Below are 24,748 nucleotides of genomic sequence, written 5' to 3'. Positions count from 1 at the left end.
AAGGTAAGTAATTGTAATAGAAATTACTTGTCTGACCAGTGTACTCAGTGACAAGTATGCTTTGGATTAATTTGAAAGTGACAGTTGATAGAATGGATACTCACAAGGAAATCATATTCAAAGAACAATAATGTTCAGCTGGATCTTGTTGGGTAACAAATGTTGTGGGCTTCGAACATTTGATTAATACCACTCATAACGAAAGAATATGATTTGGAGTATCGAAAATTTGATACGTAAACAAATGTTTCGTGAAGATCTGGAACATAGTTCCCCATTAATTCCTTAAAAGTTTAGAAAATTGGGTTTCATTTTCATCACGGCATCATGAATCAAGATCACAAACACAGAGTTTTGATATGTCTAAGTCATGATTGGTTTGATCAATGAACTCTTAGACATACGTCATTGTGTGAACTGTGTGAGATGTTTGAGATAAAAAATGTTGTTTCATTAATTCAATTGTACCTATGTTATGATTGGAACAAACAAAAAACTCTTAACTCATTTGAGAAGAGTTAGGTAGCTCGGTAGATTAATGTGAATGCAAGCCTGATTGGGAAGAAATTTTCGTATTGAAAGATTTCATTAAGGCTTTCGAAATCATACATTGAGTCAATGGAGGCTTGAGTCGACATGTTGTAGCATGCTTCTAGGGACATCCTAACTAGTACAAAGTTTTAAAGTCTACATTGCTCTAGAAATGCTAGCATGATCCTTGTAAGATATTCTTGATTTCTTCACATTTGAAAGAAAAACAAAATACAAAATAACAAAAATCCTTAATAAAATCTTTTTGTTCTTTTATATTTTGAAAAGAATGAACATATTTTTGTGTTTTTGCTTTTTTTTCGAAAATTAAAACAAATAGCAAAAGAAAATCTTTTTGGTATTTTTTATTTTTCGAAAAGAATACAGACTAACAACAAAAAAATATATTTTTGGTTTTTCAAATTTTTCGAAATTAAAGAATTAACGAAAACTTAAAAATGTACCAAACTATCAAATCTTTTATTTCCTAAATGTCGAAAACGAAGTGTATCGAAACGTTGACAATGAATAGTAACAATTGACTTTGACAGTTATCCATTTTCTCAATTCTTTCGAATCATTTTTATGAACAGAACATCCTTCGATTACTCCCAATCCTGTATAAACTCTAACAAATGATTTTTCATCCAATGCTTTCATAAAAATATTAGCAAGCAGATCAGTTGTTTTTACAAAATGAACTTCAATATTGTCATCTTCAATATGATCTTTTATGAAGTGATAACGAAGTGCAATATGTTTGGTTGTTGTACTGGATTATGAAAAATGCGTATAGCACTTTGTGAATCACAATACAACGAAATCTTTTTCATATTAGTTGCATAGTCACGTAATTGACTCTGGATCCATTTGATTTGTGAAGTGCAAGCGGCAGCTACAACATACTCAGCTTCAACAGTTGAAATTGCAACACATGTTTGCTTTTTCAATTGCCAACTTACAAGCTTCCCATCCAACAATTGAAATCATCCACTTGTACTTTTTTTTTGTCAAGAGTACATCCTCCCAGATCTGCATCTGAAAATGCTTGAATGGAAAATCCTGATTTTGAAGGATACCACAATCCTAACGAAATTGTTCCCTTGAGATAATGACAAACATTTTTCACTATAGTCAAATGTGTTTCTCTTTGATTTGCTTGATACCTAGCACAATTACATACAGAAAATATGATATCAAACTTGTTGTAAGATAAAGTAATGAACCTATCATACTCCTATATAAAGTAAGATCAACAGCAAGTCTGTCTAACGAAGGTGTTAGCCTTGTTCTAACTGCCATTGGTACTCTTAGCTTCGTGCTATTTGTCATTCCAAATTTTTCGAGCAAATTTTTGGTATATTTTCATGATTGATAAAAAATGCTTCTCTACTTTGATGAATGTTTAAACCAAGAAAATTATTCATTTTTCCCATCGTGCTCATTTTGAATTGGCTTTTCATCAAACTTTCAAATTCACTAGATAATGCAGGGTTAGTAGAGCCAAAAATAATATCATCGACATAAATTTGAACAAGCCTTAAATGATTCCCAACTTTCTTTTGAAATAATGTGGGGTCAACTGATCCTTGTTTAAATTTTGATTGTTTTAAGAAATTGGTAAGTGTTGTATACCAGGCTCTTGGTGCTTTTTTTAACTCGTATACTGCTTTATCTAACATATAAACATGATCAGCATATTTTTCATCTATGAAACCTAGAGTTTGTTCGACATAAAATGTTTCTTCGAGTTCACCATTAAGAAAAGAACATTTCACATCCATTTGATAAACATCCAAATCTTTGTGAGATGCATAACCCAAAAATATTCGAACAGCCTCAAGTCTTGCGACAGGGGCAAAGGTTTCTTCATAATCGATACCTTCTTGTTGCGAATATCCTATAACAACTAATTGTGCTTTATTTCGAACAATATTTCCATCTTTGTCAGTTTTGTTTTTGAAAATCCATTTTAATCCGACAATCAAAACATTTTCAGGTTTAGGAATTAACCTCTAAACCTTGTTTCTTTTAAACTCAGCCAGTTCAGATTGCATTGCTACAACCTAATTTGAGTGCTACATTGCAACCTTAACTGTCTTTGGTTCTATTTTTGAAATGAAAACATTAAACATGCAAAATTCTTGATGAAGATTCAATACCTCATTCTTTGCACGAATTTGAGCTCTAGTCAAAACTCCATCTTGTGGATTCCCAATGACTTGTTCTTTTGGATGATTTCTTGTCCATTTTCCCAGTGGTGGGTATGCCAGATCAAAATCCAAAGGTGCATCTTCATACATTTCTTCATTTTCAAATCCTACAACAGAATAATTATCATTTAGTTCAGAAAATCCATCATTTTGATCAAAATTTATGGTTTCAGTATATTCAAGTGCTCCCCTTCGAAACTTTTATTTCCACTGCTATTCTCCCCCTCGAAAGGATGCTCCTCCTCAACATTTGAAGGTATATTCAAGTGCTCCCCTCCACTTGTTCATTTAGCATACTTTCGCCATTAGCAGTTGTATCTAATGTAATCATCGAATCATCAGTATATTTAGAAGATTAAGAAATTCGATTATCAGCAGCATTTACTTCAGCATTAACTTCCCTGTCTGGAACACCAAAAATTAAAACATAATCAAAATCAGATGAATTATAACTTTCAGACTCATTATTTGATACACTAAGAATTGGTTTTTGTTTGAAACATTTTTCAACTAGTTTCACATAGTAATCGTCAAAAGTGAGGTTAAACGTCTCTTTAACTTTTCGTGTTCATTTATTCAATACTCTGTATGCAACCGAGTTATTTGAATATCCCAAGAAAATTTCTTCATCAGCCTTAGCTTGAAATTTCAAAAGATTATCTTTGAGATTCATGATAAAACACCTGCAACCAATAACATGAAATAATTTGACATTAGGTTTTCGGTTATTTATGATTTCATACGGAGTTATATTGAAAGGACGATGAATAAATGATCGATTCTGAGTAAAACATGTTGTCAAAATGGCTTCTGCCCATAGATATTGAGGAAAATTCGCATAAATCAACATTGTTCTTGCTGCTTCGCAAAGAGACCTATTCCTCCTTTCAACCACACCATTTTGTTGTGGTGTATATGGTGATGAGAAATTATGCGGAATTCCTTTCTCAGTTAAAAACGAATCAAGCACATTTTTTTTAAACTCGGAACCATTATCACTTTTGATTTTTCGAACTTTATTCTTTAAGCTCGTTTCAATTTTCTTGATAAATTCGATCATTGTTTGAGCGACTTCAGATTTTAACCTGAGAAAATACACCTAAGTGAATCTTGAAAAATCATCAACAATAACCAAAATGTATCGTTTCGGGATTAGAGTGTCAACAGTTGATGGTCCACAAAGGTCAATATGAAGAAGTTCCAACGGTTCAACAACTTTCGAATCTATGACAATTAGATGTCCTTTTCGATGTTGTTTTCCTTGTTCGAAGTTGCGCATAAGTATCATTGTCAAACTTTAAAACTGGTAAACCTCGAACAAGATCTTCAACTACCAACTTATTCAAATTATGAAATTTTAAATGTAATAAAAGTCAATGCCACAACTAGATAACATCAGATGGAGCTTTCGAAAGTAAACAAACTGAAGGTTTCCCAAAAATAGGTTTGATGTCAGGTGTAAACATATCGTCATATCGTTTTGATTTCAGCAACACTTCGTTCGTTTCAACATTGGAAATGATACTTCCTTCTTCATTAAACACAACTTGATTGCCAGTTCCCACAAAAAGTTGTGAAACACTTATCAAATTATGTTGAAGACCTTCGATATAAGCAACACGATTTACAATAAATTGTCCATTCGTTATTTTCCCATATCCTTTTATTTGACATTTAAGATTGTTCCCAAACTTCACAACACCAGCATTGTCGAAACTTCTAAAATCTCTAAAATTCTCCTTTCATCCAGTCATGTGACGTGAGCAACCACTATCAATGTACCATTTCTCATCATATTGCTCATCACACAGTACCTGCAATCATTAAAAGAACTTAGGTACGAAAGGTTGTTTGGGTCCTTAGTTATTAGTTTGAAAAAGTGAATGAAGTTTATAACCTAAAGTCCAATTTCGAACTTTTGTTTTGAAATTATCAATTAAGTCAACATCATCAATTAAAGGTATCGAAACATAATTTTTCGATAGTTTTGGACTTTCAGTGACTTTCTTGTCATTCTTCTCAGTTTGTTTGTTCTTTGATATTGGTTGACATTTTTGAACTGGAGTATTTAATTCTTTCGAAGATGAACTTTTAGATGAAGTATCATTCAAATACTGTTCATAGGCTTTCTAGATTTGATGTTGAGAAAGCTTTCATGATTGATACTTTTTCCCTTTCTTCGCAAGCCAATGATTAATTGTTTCCACCTTAGATGAACCTTTTATGTATGAAACTTTAGTGGCTTGTTTTGTAGATGGATTTAGAAAATTTGGTTTTTGTGGAGTAAACTTTCGAATGTTTTCAAATTTTTGAACATTATCAAATGGTCTAACATTCTCAAATTTTCGAGTGTTCTCAAATTTTCGAACATTTTCAAATTTTTGAGTGTTGAAGATTTGTTTGAAAAGTCTTTGAAGATGATGATTTTGAAATTTTCATTGAAGTATTTTGAGAATTAGACGAAATTGGTTGATCAGGTTTTCTCTTTTTATCCAAACGAGTTGAATACTTTGTTTGTGCAGATTTAGCCAACTCGTTTTCAAACATTTTCTTGATTGGTATTTTTGATTGCTTTTCATTTGACACTACTTGCCAAAAAAAATATTTCTTGCCTGTCTTTCTGAAATTCCTTTTTCCTTCAAAAAAATTTCAACAAAATCCTTAAATTCTTATGAATTAAGTTTTACAGTCTCATTTGTTTCATTAGAGGTTTCATTCAAAATCTCTTTTGTAATTTTTCTTGTTTTTCAACCCATTTTCATTGTGGTTTTTGTCATTGAAAACCATACAAATTTTTGGTTAGATTATTTTCGATAGTGCTTTGATTTGAAAAGAACCCTTCGTCTGATTTTTCTTTTTATCTTCTTCAATTATTTTATTAAACTCCGGTTTGATATTGTCAACATTGCCAGTAGTAACAAATACCTGATTCGGGAATACAACATCATATGTGCATTTAAAATTTGGATACACCACAATGTTTGTTTCCAGAAAATGAGCAGCTTTTTCAGATAACGCTTTGTCGAACTGTTCAGTGTCTCCAAACACTTGATCAACTGCAATTCATTTAACTATTGTGTCGTTTGAAACATTCTTTTCTATTTCAGAATTGTTCGACACTTCGTCTTCATTGTCATCATCACTACTATCTGTTTGACTATCTCATACACTCACATGGTCAAAGTCAAAAACATTCGAAGTAGAGGGTCTGTTAGTGTCATCCTCAACCATCAAATCATCACAAATTTCTTTACCTTTTGACTTATATGTGACTTTAATGACAGATAACTGAGAACAATCAATACTTTCCTCTTCCTCAATTTCACTAATTTCGCTAAAACTATCAGAATTATCATCGATATCAGCAAAATTTGATTTAGAGTCAAGTTTTGAATTCTCAGTTCTTTTCAAAATTTTGGGTTGTTCACTTTTGGTTAAAGTATCATTCACTATTTCAACAAGTTCATCATCATTCAAATATTCATCTATCTTAACAATACCATAAGAAAATCGATTATCAGGCACTTTATCGAATTCTGATACGATTTTGTCACAGTCATAGGACAAACTATCAACTTTTTCTCTTTCGAAAACAAGAAACGACAATAACTTTCTATGTTGTTCTTTGCTTATCTCAGAAGAATGATGCAATGAAGTCAATTTAGCATATAATCTTTTTGCTAAATTACAATTAATGTTTCTCTAAGCAAGTAACATTCGATCATCCTTATCTAGACATTCCCTATCATTATTCACATTATGCAATTGCAATTCCAGATACTCTATCCTGCATCGTTTCGAATCTAGCAATTTCTGGGTCTCTAGCAATTGGATTTTTAGTTTCTTAGCTTCATTACTAGCAGTCACCACAATTGTATCAAAGTAAGAAACAGTATCATTAAATGCAATTATTTCAAAATCATAAGCTTGTAAACGAATGTTAAAAGATTGAAGAATAGAACGTACCTTCGTAGTCATCGGTGACTTGTCTCCAGATTTGGTCATGAAACAACGACCAATTACCATTTTGTCCTCATTCTCTTCAAATTGTGCAAACATGGCACCATGCGTCAGATTACACATTTCTTCGTCATCAGATCCAGAAGACCAGATCTGATACGTGCCATCTTACTCACCTTCTCCTTTTGCAACCAATGACATCCCTTTCGCTTTTGTTCATACCTCTTCCAATTTCTCAACATAGAATGCTTCGTCCTTTACTTTATTATTTTTCTCTTCCTTCTTACAAAGCATGCAATCATTAGCCAAATCATGTGCTCCGCTGCAGTACTGACAATCAATGCCAGAATCTCCCTTAAGTTTCTTCTCAATTTTGGCTTCAGATGCCTTCACCTCCTTCTTCTTGAATTTCTTCTTCTCCTCACCCACAGAATTATTAGCGAAACTTCCTTTCACATCACTCTGCTTCATCTTCGAATTGAAAGGTTTCTTGAAAAACTTTTTAACTCGGTTTTTCGAGTGAAAAGCAATTGCTTCATCATCAGAATTCATTATAAAGCCTTCTTCATCAGAATCAACTTTCTCAACTGCTTCTTTCTCAGACATTTTCGAAACAAGAGCTAAAGGACCTCCCAAGCTAAGTTTCGACTCTTCAGCCATCTCATTCACTTCATTTTCGTGAGTTTTCAACTGATTATAAAAATTATTCAAAGATGAAGTATCAAAGCTTTGTTGATCTTCACCATCATGTTGACACTCCTCCATTCCTTACGAAGTCCCATTAAAAAAGTGAGATTGAACTCCATTGATGACCTTGTGATTCCATAACGATTGCATCTATAGATCAGTTCATTAAGACAATCATAGTAAACTTCAATCGTTTCATTCTCTTTTTGTCTGAACTCTTTCAGCTCTACAAGACACTGCTTAACATAATTTATCTTCGTTTTCTCACATCCGTGATATTTTTCTTTCGGAGCATTCCAAATATCCTTTGCAGTTTTTACAACCACGGACCTAATTATAAACAACAGGTGGCAATGCACCCCATAATTCTCTCAAACAACGTTTTTCGTTGTTCTTCAGCCTGGTGGTTTGATCAGTAATAGCAGGTGTTGATCCATATGATCCTATAGTTTGAACATTCGATGGAATTTGAGCAACTCCTATAATGCAGTTCCAGAGTTCTTCGTCAAATCCGTTCAAATAATCCTCGATTCCATAAGCTCATTGATCATAGTATTCTGGAATCAACATAGGAATCTTTGTAAAAGATCCTAACAGATGAGAAAATGAAGTCATCATGTTCATGTTGAAATTCGCCATGAATGTACGGATGAGATTTAAAAAACGTAAAGAAATTTGAAATTGGATGAATGAATTGATCAGAAACTCAAAGTCGATTACTCGATTACACAATTCAAATGCAAAATCAAACCAAAACTGTAGATCAAAGATGATTTTCTTAATCAAATAGTGCGGATACTTTTTAGACAAACTTGTGACTCAAAAACAACATATTCAAATGAAAATCAGATCCTTGCAGTAATGATTCTAGCTCTGATACCAATTGCATAAGTGTTTAATCGAGTATTAGATTCAAATCAGAGTAAAATAAAGTAATATAAACACACGATGTAAATAAGATATGGTTTAGCACATATTACTTTCAATGAACACGAGTACAAAACTAATAGGAATAAGTTTGTCAAAACTCTCTTTATCGACTCTATGTTCAGCTCCTATTTATAGGAGACTAAAAGTACCAAAAATACTATGGCAAAACATTAAGCTTCGAAATAAAAGATGCCTTAAAAATACATAGAAAACATATGAAACTAACGTATACACAGACTTTGACATATTACAAGATATTATGACTCAACAATTCATTTTGGCAAGGTCTACTCGACGAGTTGGATGCCCTGACTCGTTGAGTGGAGGCAGGTTTGACCGTGGGATTTAAGTGACCAACTCAACGAGTTGGATCTGGAATGAGAAACCCTAATTTCTGGGGTTTTACACCCTATTTAATGATCACTTATTCCCCTTAGCCTCCCTTACAACCTCTTGTCAGTCCAGAAACCCTAATTCATGTGTGTGCTCCATGGTAGTGTGATTTTCAAGCTTAGAGAGAAGATCTTGTTGCAAGGAGCTTGAAGATCAAGATGTTTGAGGCAAGGAACGTTTTTGGATCTGAATTTTGCATCAGTTTAGCATCATTTGAAGGTATCAAGTCGTTAACTTGATCTCCTTCTAGCTAGATCCTTCTATGTTTGAGTTTTAGAGCCATTTTGGCATGTTGGTGTCTCATTTCGAGTAAGGAACCAATATCTAAAGTTGCAACTTCAGATCTAGGCTTATCTTGGTCCTTATAATCATAAAGTTTCAGCCTTTAGTATAATAGTTCCCTTCCATTGCCTAAAAACTCTTCTTTAGCTTGATTTGGTCCATTATCACCTTGCATGTATGTAAAGTTTGCAACTTTACGTAAGAAGTATGCCTCAGGAGCCTAGATCTGTAATATAGAGCTTTGTAATAGCTGAAAAACATCTGAATGAAGAAGGGAATAAAGAGACTCGGCGAGTTGCATGAACAACTCGGCGAGTCCGGTGAAGATTAGCCTTGAAGGTTCCGGCATGGACTCGGCGAGTCAGCAGGAGGACTCGACGAGTCAGATGGGGTTTTCACAACTTTTTGGACACACATGAACTCAAAGAGTTGATTGGAGACTCGGCGAGTCAACCAGGGATTTCAGGGTTCTGTGAGTTTCGAAGGAACTCGGCGAGTCAGCTCATGTACTCGACGAGTTGGGTCAACATGGACTGTTGACCTTGACTGTTTGACATTGACTTTGACCAAGGGTTGACCAGTTTGACTTTTGAGGGCATTTTGGTAAATTGGAAATTTATGGAAGTGGCTTTATGGTAATTATAGGAGATGGAGTTCGTGGCGGTGGTTCGAGATTTTGAGTTTATCATTCCAGTGCGACACTTGAGAAGTGAGTTCTCCTCACTATACTGACAGGGTCTAAGACACTAGGTCTACCCCTTGGGATTTTATCCTGGATTTAGTATGTTGTTATACATTCATGATCTGTTAGATCGGTACCCTGGTAGTTAGGGTGTTATTATGTTGTTATGATCTGGTAGATTGGTATCCTGGTAGATAGGATGATGCTATGCTTAGCAGTCTGAATGATTTGTGTTTATTGCTTGATTATGTTCTATGTGTGCCCTGCGAGGAGGCCCTGCGAGGAGGTCCAGTCATGCCGAAGGCTCAGGATGTAGGCCCTGCGAGGAGGTCCAGTCATGCCGAAGGCTCAGGAGCGCTCCAGATAGGCTGTAGGCCCTACAAGGCGGTCTAGTCAGGCTGAAGGCTCATTATGCACATTATTTGTTTGATATGATACTATTATGGTTATATAGCTTGGTATTTTGGAGGTAACTCACTAAGCCTTCGAGCTTATATTTATGAATTATTCTTTTAGGTACTTCAGATGACCAAGGGAAGGCGAAGGCATGACCGTACACTTCCTTGATTTGTGATTTTGGTTCTGGGAAACTCTGATATGGACTTATTTTGAAAACAATCACTACTAGAAAAACAGCCTTTTACGACGCTCATTGCGCGTCGTAAAAGGCTCAGACGACGCGCAAATGCGCGTCAAGGAAGGCCCTGTCATAAAGAGAGATGATGCGCTTTTGCGCGTCGTCTATAGACGACGCGCATTTACGACGCTCATTTACGACGCGCAATTACGATGCGCGTTTACGACACGCAATGCGTATCAAGGAAGGCTATGTCATAAAGGAAGACGACACGCATTCGCGTGTCGTAACCTTACGACGCGCGTGTTAATGACACGCAATGCGTATCAAGAAAGCCCCTGTCAAGAAAGGTCATGTCATAAATGAAGACGACACACATTTTTGCGTATCGTAAATTTAAATGTTTAAAAAAAAGTATATATTTATTAATTTTTATATTAAATTTGCATTTAATTTCTCGTAATAGAAATAAAATACTTTTTTGATAGATTTACTAATTTTCAAATTAAATAACACATTAAAAGTCTCATAATACAAAATAAAATACCATAAACAATAAAGATAATTCATTGCACTAAGGACCATGTTAACAAAAGAATATAACATTATATACCATAAGTACCCTCAAGTAATCAATCTCTTAAAATGTTACTAAAAATACCCTCAAGTAATCAATGTCTTACAAAGTTAAGAGACTTAGATACTCAGTTGGTATGTAATATCGCACTAAGAAGCCCAAAAATTGTTTGTGTTTTTCCTGTTCCTGGTGGATCCTACATGGACAAAAGGTAAAGAAGTTGTTGCATCAAACCAATCAAGAAACAAAATATAGACCTTTTAGTTTATGTTTCTTGTTTACTTAACAAAAACAAGACTTAATCAAGAAAAAAAATATAAACCTGTCCCTAACCTTCTGTGCTGTGGAAAAAGCTAATCCAACCAAACCTCTTATCCTACCAACCTCTTTCTCAACTGCATCCTTCAACTTAGCATCAACCTGAAACCAAACTCATTTTATACATTAACCAATTATAAAACACTTCATATTAATATCTGAAAATTTTAACTAATGACAAAAATAAAAGGTTATTGGAATCGAAATAGGTGATTCCATCTTTGTATTACTTTTGGAATTCACTTCATTTTGCTTTAAGATTCCTGATGTATGAAACAAATTATAACCACACAATGCAAAAATATAAAAGTCAAAAGTCTAAAAAAGACGAACTTCACATAAAAAAATACCCATAGACTATCATTGCAAAAAAGACGAGCTTCACATAAAAAAATACCCATAGACTACCTTGATTTAAGAGGAAACAGAAATAAGTGGTTAATAATGTGTGGCCCAATAGAAGCTTCACGGTTTCTATCAGCAAAAAAGTACAGAAAACATGAGAATTTAATCATTTATATATTGAAATTTGTTAAATATGAGGAATGATATAACTTACAGGCAAACGATCCCAAACAAGGTGACCATCATTTGGTTTGAGGTGATAATAAGAGCATCCAAAAGCAACAGCAGCCACACCAATGTAAAAGCATGTCCAACCACAAAGCTCACCTTGTAGGCTTAGACATTTTATACCAGGCAGAATCAGGGGCAGTATAAACCTGAGAAGTGGATGCTACTTTGTTTAATTGTAGTTATCACTATTATATAGGTCATCCATAAAAGTTAAAAGGTACACCATTTGAAAGAGAAAACAAGAAAAAGATAAAAAGTATTATCTGTTAAGGATGAAAAGTGGAAAGAGTAGCTCTTTAAAAAGATTGACAAAATCAGAAAATATATTTCCGTTGACTTGTTAACACAAACCCCTCGCTTTATCAATCTTTTATACGTATATCATAAATCCAAAAAGTTATCTACATTGAAACCCAACAAACCAAGTTTCAACAAACATAGCAATGGAAATGGAACACCCATGTTAAAATATATACAAGATGAAGGGCATAATCGTCAATCTACCATCGACATATCCCAGGTGCTTCTGTCCTCAACATTGATATCGCCTCTTCATACTCTGAAGCATATACAAACCCCCACAGCTGCACACATTGACATTCATATCAACTCAACTTATGCAAACTATTTATATTAAATTACACTTTTGGTCCCTGAGAATCTCTAATTTTTCTGATTTTGGTCCCAAAAAGTTTTCTCTTGCAACTTTAGTCCTTATTTGACTATTTTTTGTCCCGAACCATTTTTTCAATTTTGGTCCCCAAAAATTCTCTTACAATTTTGGTCCTTTGAAATATCTTGTAGAGTTTCAATCCTTGTTCTAAGTAAGATGACCATTTTTGGTCCCTGAGTATTGCTGATCTTTTCAATTTTAGTCCCAACTCATTTTACTTGGAACGAAGAGTAAAAACGTTACAAAAACCTCAAATAACGATCAAATTTGCAAGAGAATTTTGTAGGACCCAAATTGAACAAAATCAGCCATACTCGAGGACCAAAAATGTAATTTTTGCAAAAATAAGTGAGAGAAAGCACCTCAATTTCCTTCACTTCAAATTCTTGGGTGTGTGACAAACAAGAGTTACCATAAGTTTCTGAGGCCAAACTTGACCCATTCAATCTGGGGAAAAAAATATGCAAATTGCCAAATTACCATATTATCCCTCAAAAAGAAAAATAGGAATGATGCAAGTGCAACACTCTTAGAAGTCACTATCGAGATACAATGCAAAATGATTTCCCCCACCAAGCGCTAAATACTCAGTTGAACAAAGAGTAAAATACCGATTCACCCCTAATAAATGCACAATTAACATAATAAATCCCAAATAAATATTAAAATTATAAAAGATTTTTTTATATATTATCAAGAAAATGCAGTACTTGTGGGGCGATATATAACAGGACGCCCTGGTGTATTTGTAAACACAAATGTATCATTCGATCCCTGTATAGTATTTACTCATCATAGTGAAAAAGGGTAGAAAAGTCTTTTGTCAACATATAGAGAAACGAACTTAATTAAACAATTACAAACCTGGTATCTTTTCTTTGTTGATGGTTTCAAAGGTGCCTCAACTAAACCACCAAACACTGCACCTTTACGATCTCCAACGACCTGAAAATGTTTAATCAAGTTTCAGTTAAAGGGTAAAGTTGACATTTTGCATAGTTACTGAAGACAAGACATTACCAGTAGACTTAACCCAGGGCAAAGATTGCTTCTTCTATATAAGGTTGAAAGAGATATGCCATGTCTCCATGTACTAACATATAAAAAAGATAATGACATATCAAGATTCAAGAATAATGTGAAACTGAAAATATGATGAAGATGAAGTTTTACCTGTATAGTAAGACCCATTTCTTTCCTTGACTGAGAACAGGGAGTGCAACATAAAGATCAGAACGTGTATTTTCTGTCATAAGTTGTGAAGGTTCTGACATTTTTGGAAGTTTATCAAAAGGAAAAGATGCAATCACATTTTGTACAGGAACCCCATCATTAGTGTCAAATTGAGAGCTTGTTTCTTTCATGTCATCAATCTTTGATTCAGTGTTTACTTTCCCAGATGCATGAGATCGATACCCACTAAACCTAGCAGCTTGTGAAAGAGCCTTGCCGAGTGACTGTTTGCCCTTAGAGAATAGACCTTTCTTTCCATTGTTTTCTTTTGAAACGTTTGGGGATGATGTGTCATTTCTGTAGCTGGTTACCACTTGGTTGTCGTTCCATTCTGAATATTCAGACTCATTTTCTGATCTTCCTGGTGATAAGAATGAGTAGAGAAATGCGGTGAAGGAGGAAGTATTTGGCCCATCAACCAAGACTGGAACATCTTCTTCTTGATTACATTGTTGTGTGTTTCTCCTTGGTTCATTACTCACATCGCCCTAACAAAAACGAAGGAATCCCATTACTAAACCCTAATCCTAAAGTGTATTAGTTCGTTCACAGAGATTAGATTTCATGAAGATAAACCCTAAGATTAAAAGGTCAAAGAATTGCACAAAAGGTCATATCAGAAATAGAATTTCAAATCAATGATCAGGAATTGAACTAAACTTGATCGAACTATTTTATTATTGAAAAAAAAAATTAAAGTACTTCAAAGGATCCAAAGAAGAATTTGGGAGAGGGCAAAACAACTTACATAACGAGGAGAGGAATTCGATGAGGGTTTATCAGATATTGGATTAAGAAGAACGGTGGTAAGATCAGACACAAAATGGGCCGCCTTACTTCTTATTGATGTTGTTGAACGCTGATGTTCTTGTTGCTTTCCCAGTTTCATCCTTTGTTGTTGCTAGGATTGTAGTCAAGAGCTATGTCCGCGGTTTCTTCAGCTATCTGTGTTGAAATTCAGATGAATCCCCATGTTTTCCGGCAACAGATAGAAGGGTGTTGAAGTAGAAGAGGTAGGCAATTGGAGCTGGTAGAGTTGGTCGCGATTCAAAGTTGTAAGGAAGACGAAGAAGTCGGTCTTCTCTTCTTCAAAGCAAATTCGATCAAGTTTAGTTCAATAAGTTATCATCTTTAACAATATCGAATGATTCGGAGGTGGGACCATTGGTAGAGGAAGAATCATCGAGCGTTTCTTTCGTTTTGAAGGATAAGGTTAGGGGCAGCGGTGCGTGGGATCTGAGTGGGGATAGAGGGATTGGCGTTCCGATCTTGAACCGGTATCTTGAGATGGCGGAATTGTGTGCTTAGGTTTCTAGATGCACTCCAAACTCTTAAATCTTATCAGGGTTCGATGTTGATGGTGGCAGCTTAGGGCTTAGAGAGAGAGAGAGAGAGAGAGTGAGAGAGTACAGAGGTAAAGGAAGACAAACTGATTCAAAAGGATGTGCTGATTCAAAAGGATTATTAGGGTTCTATTGTAGGATTCTAGTGTGGATTGAGTTTTTAAGGCTCAATGGCGGTGGCAGTGGCAGTGGCGATGGCTTAGGGTAGAGAAGGAAGGAGTGAGTGAAAAGGGAGATACTGAGGAGAGAGGGTAGAAGCGGGGTTCTTCAAAATTTTAGAATTTCAGACAATTTCGTTTTCCCCCTTTAAAAACGTGTGTTTAGGCAAAAAAATATAAAGCGACACATTTAGAGGACGCACACTTTATGAAAGGCGCCCTCCGCATTTTTTTTTATTTTCTTACACTAATTTTAGGGCACGCACAAATGCGTGTCCACTATCCTTCAAATTTTGCAAAATTGACATTATTTTTTAGGGCACACACCAATGCGCGTCCTCTATCAGCGAGTGTCATTGTTTGCGCGTCATTAAAGGCTGTTTTTTCTAGTAGTGAATTAGTGAACTATCTTGGTTTTAAATAATTTTTATTACTTGGGATGGTTTTGAAAAGTTTAAATTTTTGTGAAATTTTATGGAAGTTACAAGTTGGTATTAGAGGCTTGGTTTGAGGGAATTGGAGAAACACTCGTGTGAATCTGATCTCAAACTAAGAAAAAATCTTTTTAAAGGATTAACAAAATGGTTTTCAAAATGAAAGGAGGATGTGAAGTGTACGATCATCCAGAGCCAGTAAGTAGACCCCAAAATACCAGGCAATTATCTGATATTACAATTTGATAGAACAGTATGCTAGTGATAGGCTAGGGATCCTCAGGAATTCCATGTTAGAATTGCATGATTATGTGATGCCTTAGTTCCTATATGGTTTCTTTTTTTGACTATTGTGTGACTCTTTCGCGTGTGAATTAGCTATTGAGTGAATACGCTAAGTCACATGCCATATGGATTAAAGATCTTAGGATGAGGGATTTGGCCTTGCTTCGCAACTCTTTTCTAAGTCCAACCGTAGTAGGATTGGATCTCTTAGTCTAAGATTGTTTAAGTTGTGCGACATTCGATTGTATTCACACAATAGTTACTTGGCACCAATAGAGGGTCGTGTGGCATATGTGGTAGCATGAGTTGGGTAGGGTCATTTGGCTAGTTATGGGATATTTGGCCTTCTTCTAAGAGTGAGGATTGAGTGCTCATTATGCTTATATACATTATTCGGGTGTTGTGATGATCCTTGACACAATTATGGGTAGGTGTGGAAGGTAATATGGGCCCATACTACTAAAAGCACAGGACCCATACGCATAGCAAGGAAGTCACAAACCCCTAGGGTTGGTTGGGAGTTGGGTCCCGGTTATTATATGGAATATCTGATATTTTCCTGGTATGTATTTCATCATGGTCACTACGCGACGTTTCGAGAATGGATCTGGATCAGGAATGTGCGATGGAACTCAGGGAGGGCCAATGGTGGTAACAGAAGCTACTGGCCAGATGGGGCCAGAGGATTGGGATGCTATGATTCCGGAGATCCTACACGATGAGATTGATGCTCTTTTCCGGGCACAGTTGCCGGAGATGTCCAGGTCTATCAAGACCGTTATGGAAGAGTACATTGACGAGCGCTATGCAGCCCTCGCTGAGACTGCTGTCGTTGCAGCCTCTGCCATTGTGGCAGATTCTGGGAGTGGGATAGGACAGGCTTTTCAGTACCGGGACTTCGATAACTTGAAGCCCCCTACATTCGACGGGGTTCAGGATCTGATTTTCGCTATGAGATGGTTGTCTAATATGAAGGGATGTTTCTTCACGTGCTCATGCCCTGCTGATCAGAGGGTGGGGTGTGCTCTGAACCTATTAAGGTCTAGGGCAAAGGATTGGTGGAGATTGGTTACTGGATCATATACTGATGATCAGCATGTTGCGATTACTTGGGATCAGTTCAAAGACATGTTCAGTACCCGCTATGTTCCACGAGTGGAGAGGGAAAGACTAGCATAGGAGTTCTTGGATCTACGACAGGGCACGGAGTCAGTAAAAGAGATCACTAGGTTGTTTACTGAGAGGGCGATGTACCGCCCGAAGTTTGCTTCCGAGCAGGCTCAGATGACCCGTTATCTGAGCATGCTCAAGACTGATATCAGACAGTTTTTCGCGGCCCAGAGATGTGATACCTTTTTGGAGCTTCAGGAGGCCGCAAGGCAGCGTTAGTTGGAGATTGAGTTACATTTACGGGAGTTGAGACAGGCCCCAACACAGGTGCAGCCTGCGCCAAAGCGGTTCAAGGCCGCTGATCCCAATACAGGAGGGCAGTGTTCCAGCACTTGCGGAAAGTGCGGGAAAGTTCATACTGGAACGTGTCGACCGAGTACTGGATGCCACAAATTTGGCAAGGAGGGGCACTACGTGAGGGAGTGTCGCTAGTACGCTCCTACTCCAGATATGAGGATTTGTTTCCACTGTCATCAGGTGGGTCATGTAAAAACCCACTGCCCACAGCTAGCTGCCAGGCCGACGCAGGCTCTTATATCGGCTACACTGAGGATTACTACTGGGAGGCAGGGAACAGCGGAGCCCCCGAGGGCTCAGGGATGTGTCTTCCAGCTCACAGTGGAGGAGGCCAGGGCAGCACCAGATGTGGTTGCTAGTATGTTTCTATTCCTTATCTTACCGCTTATATATGTTTTATGCTTATCTGTTTGTGCCTGCGCTTAGGTAAGTTTCTAGTGAACTCCTTACCTGCCTTGGTTTTATTTGATTCGGGGGCAAGTTGTTCATTTGTATCTTGGACATTTAGTAGGGAGTTCAGTGTGCCAGTAGGAGAGTTAGAGTGTTTGTTGGGAGTCTCTATCGCCAACGAGCATGCGGTTTCAAGTTCGTCGGTCTATCGGGGTTGCGTGTTGGAGATCTTCGGGGTATCTTTCCTGATAGACTTGATTCGGATTCCCATGGGAGACGTTTGTGTGATTGTGGGGATGAATTGTCTTATTCGCTTTGGTGCCATGATCAACTATAAGGGTCAGCGTGTGGTACTTCGACCCCCAAGTGGGGGAGAACTGGTGGTTTACGGTGAGGGCACCAGATCAGGTTTCGGGTTTTGGTCAGCTGCTAGGGTTTGGCAGTACATTCAACACAGATGTGCGGGTTATCTAGCGTACGTGGTGGACACGCGGGTCAGGGATTAGGTTTTGGTATCAGAGGTTCCAGTGGTTAGAGAGTTTGCGAATGTGTTTCAAGAGGAATTGCCTCCGGAGAGGCAGGTTGGGTTTAGGATCAACCTAGCTCCAGATGCGGCTCCTATAGCCAAGGCGTTGTACCGATTGGTACCACCATATATGCAGGAGTTGTCATCACAGCTGCAGGAACTACTGGGCAAGCAGTTCATCCGACCAATCAACTCGCCTTGGGGAGCACCGATAGTCTTCGTAAGGAAAAAGGATGGTTCGCACCGAATGTTCATAGACTACCGGGAGTTGAACAAGTTAACGGTGAAAAAACATTATCGACTCCCAAGGATAGATGATCTTTTTGACCAGTTGCAGGGAGCATCTTGGTTATCCAAGATAGACCTAAGGTTCGGGTACCATCAGGTCAGGGTTAAGGAAGAGGACGTGGAGAAGACCGCATTTCGGACTCATTATGGACACTACGAGTTCATTGTGATGTCGTTTGGGCTCACCAATGTGCCAGCAGTATTTATCGACCTGATGAATCGGGTCTGCAGACCGATGCTCGATCGCTCCGTCATTGTTTTCATAGACAAAATTTTGGTGTATTCCAAGACCCGAGAGCAACATGAGGAGCATCTGTGGGAGTTGTTGAGAGTTTTGAGACAAGAACGGCTCTACACCAAGTTCTCGAAGTGTGAGTTTTTGTTGTGACAGGTTCAATTCCTTATGCATCTCGTTAACCAGGAAGGGATTTTGGTGTATCCGGCCAAAATTGAGGCGGGTATGCAGTGGGAGATCCCAAAGTCTCCTTCAGACATCACGAGCTTCTTAGGATTGGCAGGGTACTATCAGAGATTCATACATGATTTCTCCAAGATTGCAGTACCTCTCACTCGTCTGACGAGGAAGGGGGTGGATTTCCGGTGGGGCGCTAAGCAGCAAAGGGCATTTGAGACCCTTAGAAAAAGACATTGAAAGGCTCCAATCCTGACTCTACATGAGCGAGTCAAGGATTTTATGGTGTTCTATGATGCATCCATCACTGGACTAGGAGCAGTCCTCATGCAGAGGGGATGAGTTATAGCATATGCATCGTGGCAGCGGAAGCCGCATGAGACACGATACCCCACACACGACTTGGAGCTGGGAGCGATGGTGTTCGCTCTCAAGATCTGGAGGCATTACCTCTATGGAGCCTGCTATACCATATACTGTGACATCCCCAATTTCACGGCCAAAAAAGACCGGTTTAGTTTATGCTTTTAAAATAAAATTCAGAGTAATCTTTCAGAAGATGTTGTGGAATTTGTCCCCAAAACGAAATATGATAAAAAGTTTATCAAAGCATTTCTTAAAGAAATGTATTTTTTATTTCATAACAAAAACTTCGGGATGTCATGTTTCGATAAAGACAAAAAGCATAAAAAATACATTATAAGCCTTACAACAGTTATTTACAACTACTGGCCTATAATCCAAAATCCTTCGTCATCATCCAACTATGCTCTAGGTCCACTACATGTAATATAAAAAGATGCGTGGGTCAGACTTGGGAGCCTGGTGAGCATTTGGGTTTTCAACCCATAAATAATAATAAATTTATTAATTTCATCGACCAACAATAAATTTATCAATTTCATCAACCAACGATAACCCTGATTATCCATTCCCGTTATCCTCACTTTACAGCCCTAAACACTTATACAAGGGACCTAGTTTAAGGATTTTATCATCGGGATGGACTTTACTGCTAAGAGGGTTCATCAGCCATATACGTCCGTAAGGCAACCATAAGGGGGATGGAGTACACCGGTGAACGTCAAGCCCATAAACACTTACAGGTTGCGAGCCTGCTAGCGTTCCACTGAACAGTCTACAAAAGTTTGTGGTCGTCATCCATACTCTACTAGATGACTGGAACAACAACAACGTTGAGGCCGCTCATCATTTTATCACACACCAACTATTTCATCTACCCATATTATACCGAACATATTTGTAGATAATATATATATATATATATATATATATATATATATATATATATATATATATATCATTTTAAAACTTGTATAAAACATTCATTCAATAACCATCTCAAATAAACAATCAATATATATACACATAGCACGTATTTATATAAAACATTTCATATCTATGTGTAAGATGAAAGTGACTATACACTCACCTGACTAGTTAACGGAGACTAACGATTGTTGTGGCTTCAAGCTTAACACTGCTTTCAAACTTATTATTTTGCCAAAACCTTATCTCGTTTTGTCAGCATCATAACGCACTTCCATTTTTTTACGATTCACCACTCAAACTTTTAGAATTGAATTGAAGAAACGATTTATGCTTTTATAAAATATTACTTCATTAGCTTTAAAACTTTTTGTTGAATTATGAAAAGCATTGCTATTTATACTCAAAATTTACAAATTTGTTAGCGGCATCCAATTAGCTTAGTCATCCCAAACTATAACACGTACCTCGCCTTAATAATTGAAATTCTACACTCGCATATAGTAATTCAACATGTATCAAACGACTTGCCATGTAAAAAAATTCGTACATTAGATTCTTTTTGGATGAACTCCAAAAGTTAATACTGCTTGGAATTCCTTAGCAGCCACGTAATGAAACTCTTTGTTCAATTTAAAATAAGTAAATAACATATTTAGATATGTACATTTGTACGTTTATTTTTTTCCTTTTTTTTAAGATCATTACTATATAATTTACATATTCTCATATATTATATAATATATTATTTTACAAATTATCTAAAATTGATAATAGATAACTAACGTCGTAAAATGTATTTGATAATTGTCATTGAAAAATAGGTGTAACACAAAAATACCGTTTCACTACCTCGGTTCACCCTTGAATATATTTAGACCATTAAGGCTAAAAAACATTTTATCGTAAATTCATTTTTTACGTCACATAGCGTCGTGTCGGTTCTGTCGCGAAACTTCGACAGGCCATAACTTCTTCGTTATAACTCGAATTTCAGTATTCTTTATATCTCCAGAATCCTTGTTTCAACCACTACAACTTTATCCTTAGATCTCGGCTTTATCTAATATTTATTTTCGACGCTCATTTTTATTCTTGATTCATTAAATTATAATAATTAAGCAAATAAACACATAATTCACATAATATTCACATAATTCCTCTTTATTATTTCACAATGAGTTACAAAGTTTGACCTAGACTATTACACCATCATTAATGCTTTAGCCCACAAACACGGGCGTTACAATTCTCTCCCTCTTAGAATTATTCCATCCCCGGAATCACACATCAGCAAACAAATGCGGGTAGCGACTCATCATGTAACTCTCCATTTCCCGGGTGAGATTTGGCTGATTCGTATGCTTCCATCGCACAAGCACTAAATCGACCATCTTGCGTCGCAACTTTTTAGTCTTACGGTCAACGATTTCCTTTGGTTCTTCGATTAAGTTCTTGCTTTCATCCAGTCTTAACTCAGAAATTGGAATTATGTCGGGAACATCTCCCGTAAACTTCCTCAAATAACACACATGGAAAGTGTTATGAATACCGTCTAGTTCTTCTGGTAGTTCTAGCTTGTAAGCTTGGTTCCCAATCCTCTGAAGAACTTTAAACGGTCTCATAAACCTTGGACTCAACTTTCCCCTTTTACCAAATCTTAAAAGTCCCTTCCACTGTGAGACTTTAAGCAAAGCCGAATCACCAATTTCAAATGTTATCGGTTTTCTTTTCTTGTCAGCATAGCTCTTTTGACGATCCTGAGCTGCTAACATCCTTTCGCTAATCACTTTCAACTTTTCAACAGTCTGATGGACTATCTTAGGTCCCATAAACTGCTTTTCTCCAGCTTCAAGCCAACACGACGACATTCGACACTTTTTTCCATACAAAGCGTGATAAGGTGCCATCGTGATGCTCGAGTGGAAACTATTGTTGTAGGAAAATTCTACCAAAGGTAAATGTTCATCACAGTTACCTTGGAATTCCAGGGTACATGCTTTCAGCATATCTTCCAATGTTTGAATCGTTCACTCGCTCTGACCATCAGTTTGCGGATGGTAAGCTGTACTTAAACACAACTTGGTACCCATTTCCTCTTGTAGACTTTTCCAAAATCGTGACGTGAAACGACTATCACGATTTGATACGATTGTTGGAGGAAAACCATGAAGTCTCACAATTTCCTTCACGTAAGCATTCGCAAGCTTATGCATAGACCATTTTTTATTGGCTGCTATAAAGCGTGCACTCTTGGTGAAACGATCAACGACCACCCAAATCATGGCATGACCGTTTTTTGTTCTGGGTAGTTTAGTCACAAAGTCCATGGTGATGTATGTGACAACCCGAAATTTCCATTCTGAACAAACCATATCAAGCCAATAGAAGTTAGAACAGTTTCAACAAAATTTCCAAACTTTGGGCATAAGTTTGAGTTTTTCACGATTTACACTTAAGGAGATATCAAGAGAGTGGATGCACTAGGGTTTTGTGCAACACTGTTATTCCAACACTCTGTTATATTAGAGATCATTCTGGGAATAAAATATTTTCTGCCAAAAATCTCAGTACTATATATAGAAATCTGAACCAAATAATTCATTAGTTACATTTCCAATTAGAGAAAAACCAAATTCTCTCTAACGGATCTTCCGGTTTTTATGCCAAATCGTGAGTACTTCAATCTAGTTCTATTATATATCTTAGATTGTGCGTAATAACATCAAAATCACGACAGAACATCAAGATCTGTGAGTTTACTCCCCAAGAACATCTTGGAGAGTAAACTCCTTTTTAAAAGCCAAATGATGCCTAGACTTTCCTTAAGCCATGAAACTAGTTTGGGCTTGTACACAAATGAGTTAAGGGACAGAAAACAAACTCAAACAACAAGATTTGAGAGTTTACTCCCCAAGAACATTCTTGGAGAGTAAACTCCATTTGGAGAGTAAACTCCATTTTAAGGGCCAATAGTGTCCCAATGTCCCTCAAAGCCTTGGAAATGAACCTTGAGACTACCCATGACATGTTTAGACATCCAAAACAAATAAAATCAAGGGTTGAAAGTGAGTTCACGGCCAAGGAAGTTCTTGGGCCGTGAATTCCATTTTAGGGTGTCAAAATGCCCTAAATGCCACCCTTAAGCCAAGAGACTAGCATAGCTTTTTACCTTGATGTGTCTAAGACTCAAAACAACCAAAATACCAACACCCACAAGTGTTCACGGCCACAAACACATGACCAAATGGTCTATGGGCCGAAAACTCAAGTTAGGGGTGTTTTGGTGCCACAAACACTTCCTAAGGCTTAGGCATGAATTTAGAATGCTTCCTTATGACCCTTAAGACCCTCATAAACATATTTGGACATGAGTTTACGGTTGTAAACTCATTTGGGCCGTGAACACCCCAAAAGTGCCAAAAGAAGTGGTCTTTCTCAACCCAGGCTAAAGCTAATGTCCCTAAATCATTCCCTAGCTTTCATACTTACACTAACCCATGAGTGACCATGAGTTTATGGTCGTAAACTCCCTTGGGCCATGAACTCATGGTAGTAAACTCAAATGTGTGCCTTTATACCTTCCTATGTTGAATCACATGTGATTCCAACACTTGGTCAAGGTGTTACCTAGTCCCGGAAGATGTTTCCTTTTATATAGTTGTTATAAACACTATATTCATGTCCATATGTGTCCTTAAATGTCATTTAGGACTTATTGTGTCTCGGGACTTCATTCATGGAACTTCTCATCCATACACGCGTACCCGCTAGAACCACTCACAACAGGTGAGTTCATACCCCTTAATCAATGTTTTAAATGATTTAAAACGCTTTAATAGGGGGAATACAACTAGAAAACAGTATGTTATTAAATCAATCTTATGTATTTTATAATTGTGTTTTCACTCAGTAGATTTCACATATTTCAAAAGGTGACACATGAAATGGTTTTCTATCTTAAAATACCTTGATAACAAAAGTATTAGTTTTGAAATGTTTATTAAAATGACATCAAGTCACTCTTAATTATTGTTCAAAACTCCTAGATATCTTGCAAAACCATTATTTTTACCTTCTTGAACCAAACTATACTTATACGCATATGTTCATATATATGTTAGAGATTATAGTTTTCACCCTTCATTTAGTTTCCATCACTCTTGGGTAGCAAGAGCGTATAAACCTACTTAAACAACCAATTACCTTTCAGTTAACTATCATAGGGATAGTTAGAAGATATCAAACATTATTACTATTACAAGGAATCACACAAGAGTCAGTTCATTCATGAGTCTATACCAGTACATTACCTGATACATGAGTACATATACATATGCTTATCTGATACATGAATATGTTTACATATACTTACCTGATACATGAACACTGTTACATAGTTGCATTATCCTGTATTTACTTACCTGGATACTTGTACTTAGAACTACGAGGATGATTTATTAGTACTTTTTGCGTAAATTATCTTTCCTATCCCGGTTCAATGGGATATCTCGGCGGGACTT

General features: G+C 36.8%; 1 protein-coding gene and 1 long non-coding RNA gene across 2 annotated transcripts; both read right to left on the bottom strand.

The window, feature by feature from the left end:
• Window positions 1-12,932: 12,932 nt before the first annotated feature.
• LOC145071446 (uncharacterized) lies at window positions 12,933-13,345 on the bottom strand. Its single transcript, XR_013690476.1, has 3 exons — window positions 13,264-13,345; window positions 13,110-13,173; window positions 12,933-13,020 (listed from the first exon to the last, which is right to left on the bottom strand). It is a non-coding gene; the product is annotated as an uncharacterized LOC145071446 (long non-coding RNA).
• A 53-nt stretch (window positions 13,346-13,398) lies between these two features.
• Window positions 13,399-14,673, bottom strand: LOC145067567 (uncharacterized). Its single transcript, XM_079014680.1, has 3 exons — window positions 14,381-14,673; window positions 13,573-14,120; window positions 13,399-13,492 (listed from the first exon to the last, which is right to left on the bottom strand). The coding sequence occupies exons 1-3, from the start codon at window positions 14,519-14,521 to the stop codon at window positions 13,399-13,401; spliced, it is 783 nt and encodes a 260-aa protein (XP_078870806.1). The 5' UTR covers window positions 14,522-14,673.
• Window positions 14,674-24,748: the final 10,075 nt, after the last annotated feature.

This window comes from Lactuca serriola, chromosome 8 (assembly GCF_051521515.1).
Source record: "Lactuca serriola cultivar US96UC23 chromosome 8, Lser_US96UC23_V15, whole genome shotgun sequence".
NCBI classification, from domain to species: domain Eukaryota; kingdom Viridiplantae; phylum Streptophyta; class Magnoliopsida; order Asterales; family Asteraceae; genus Lactuca; species Lactuca serriola.
The sequence above is the reverse complement of the archived record's forward strand: the minus strand, read 5'-3'. Positions and strand labels throughout refer to the sequence as shown.

Excerpts from the sequence above, each read along its gene's own strand:
- LOC145067567 (XM_079014680.1), bottom strand. The coding sequence starts at position 14,521 with ATGAAACTGGGAAAGCAACAAGAACATCAGCGTTCAACAACATCAATA. Across the intron at positions 14,121-14,380 it reads CGAATTCCTCTCCTCGTTAT|GGCGATGTGAGTAATGAACC; the intron begins GTAAGTTGTTTT and ends CGTTTTTGTTAG. Across the intron at positions 13,493-13,572 it reads AAATGGGTCTTACTATACAG|TACATGGAGACATGGCATAT; the intron begins GTAAAACTTCAT and ends TTTATATGTTAG.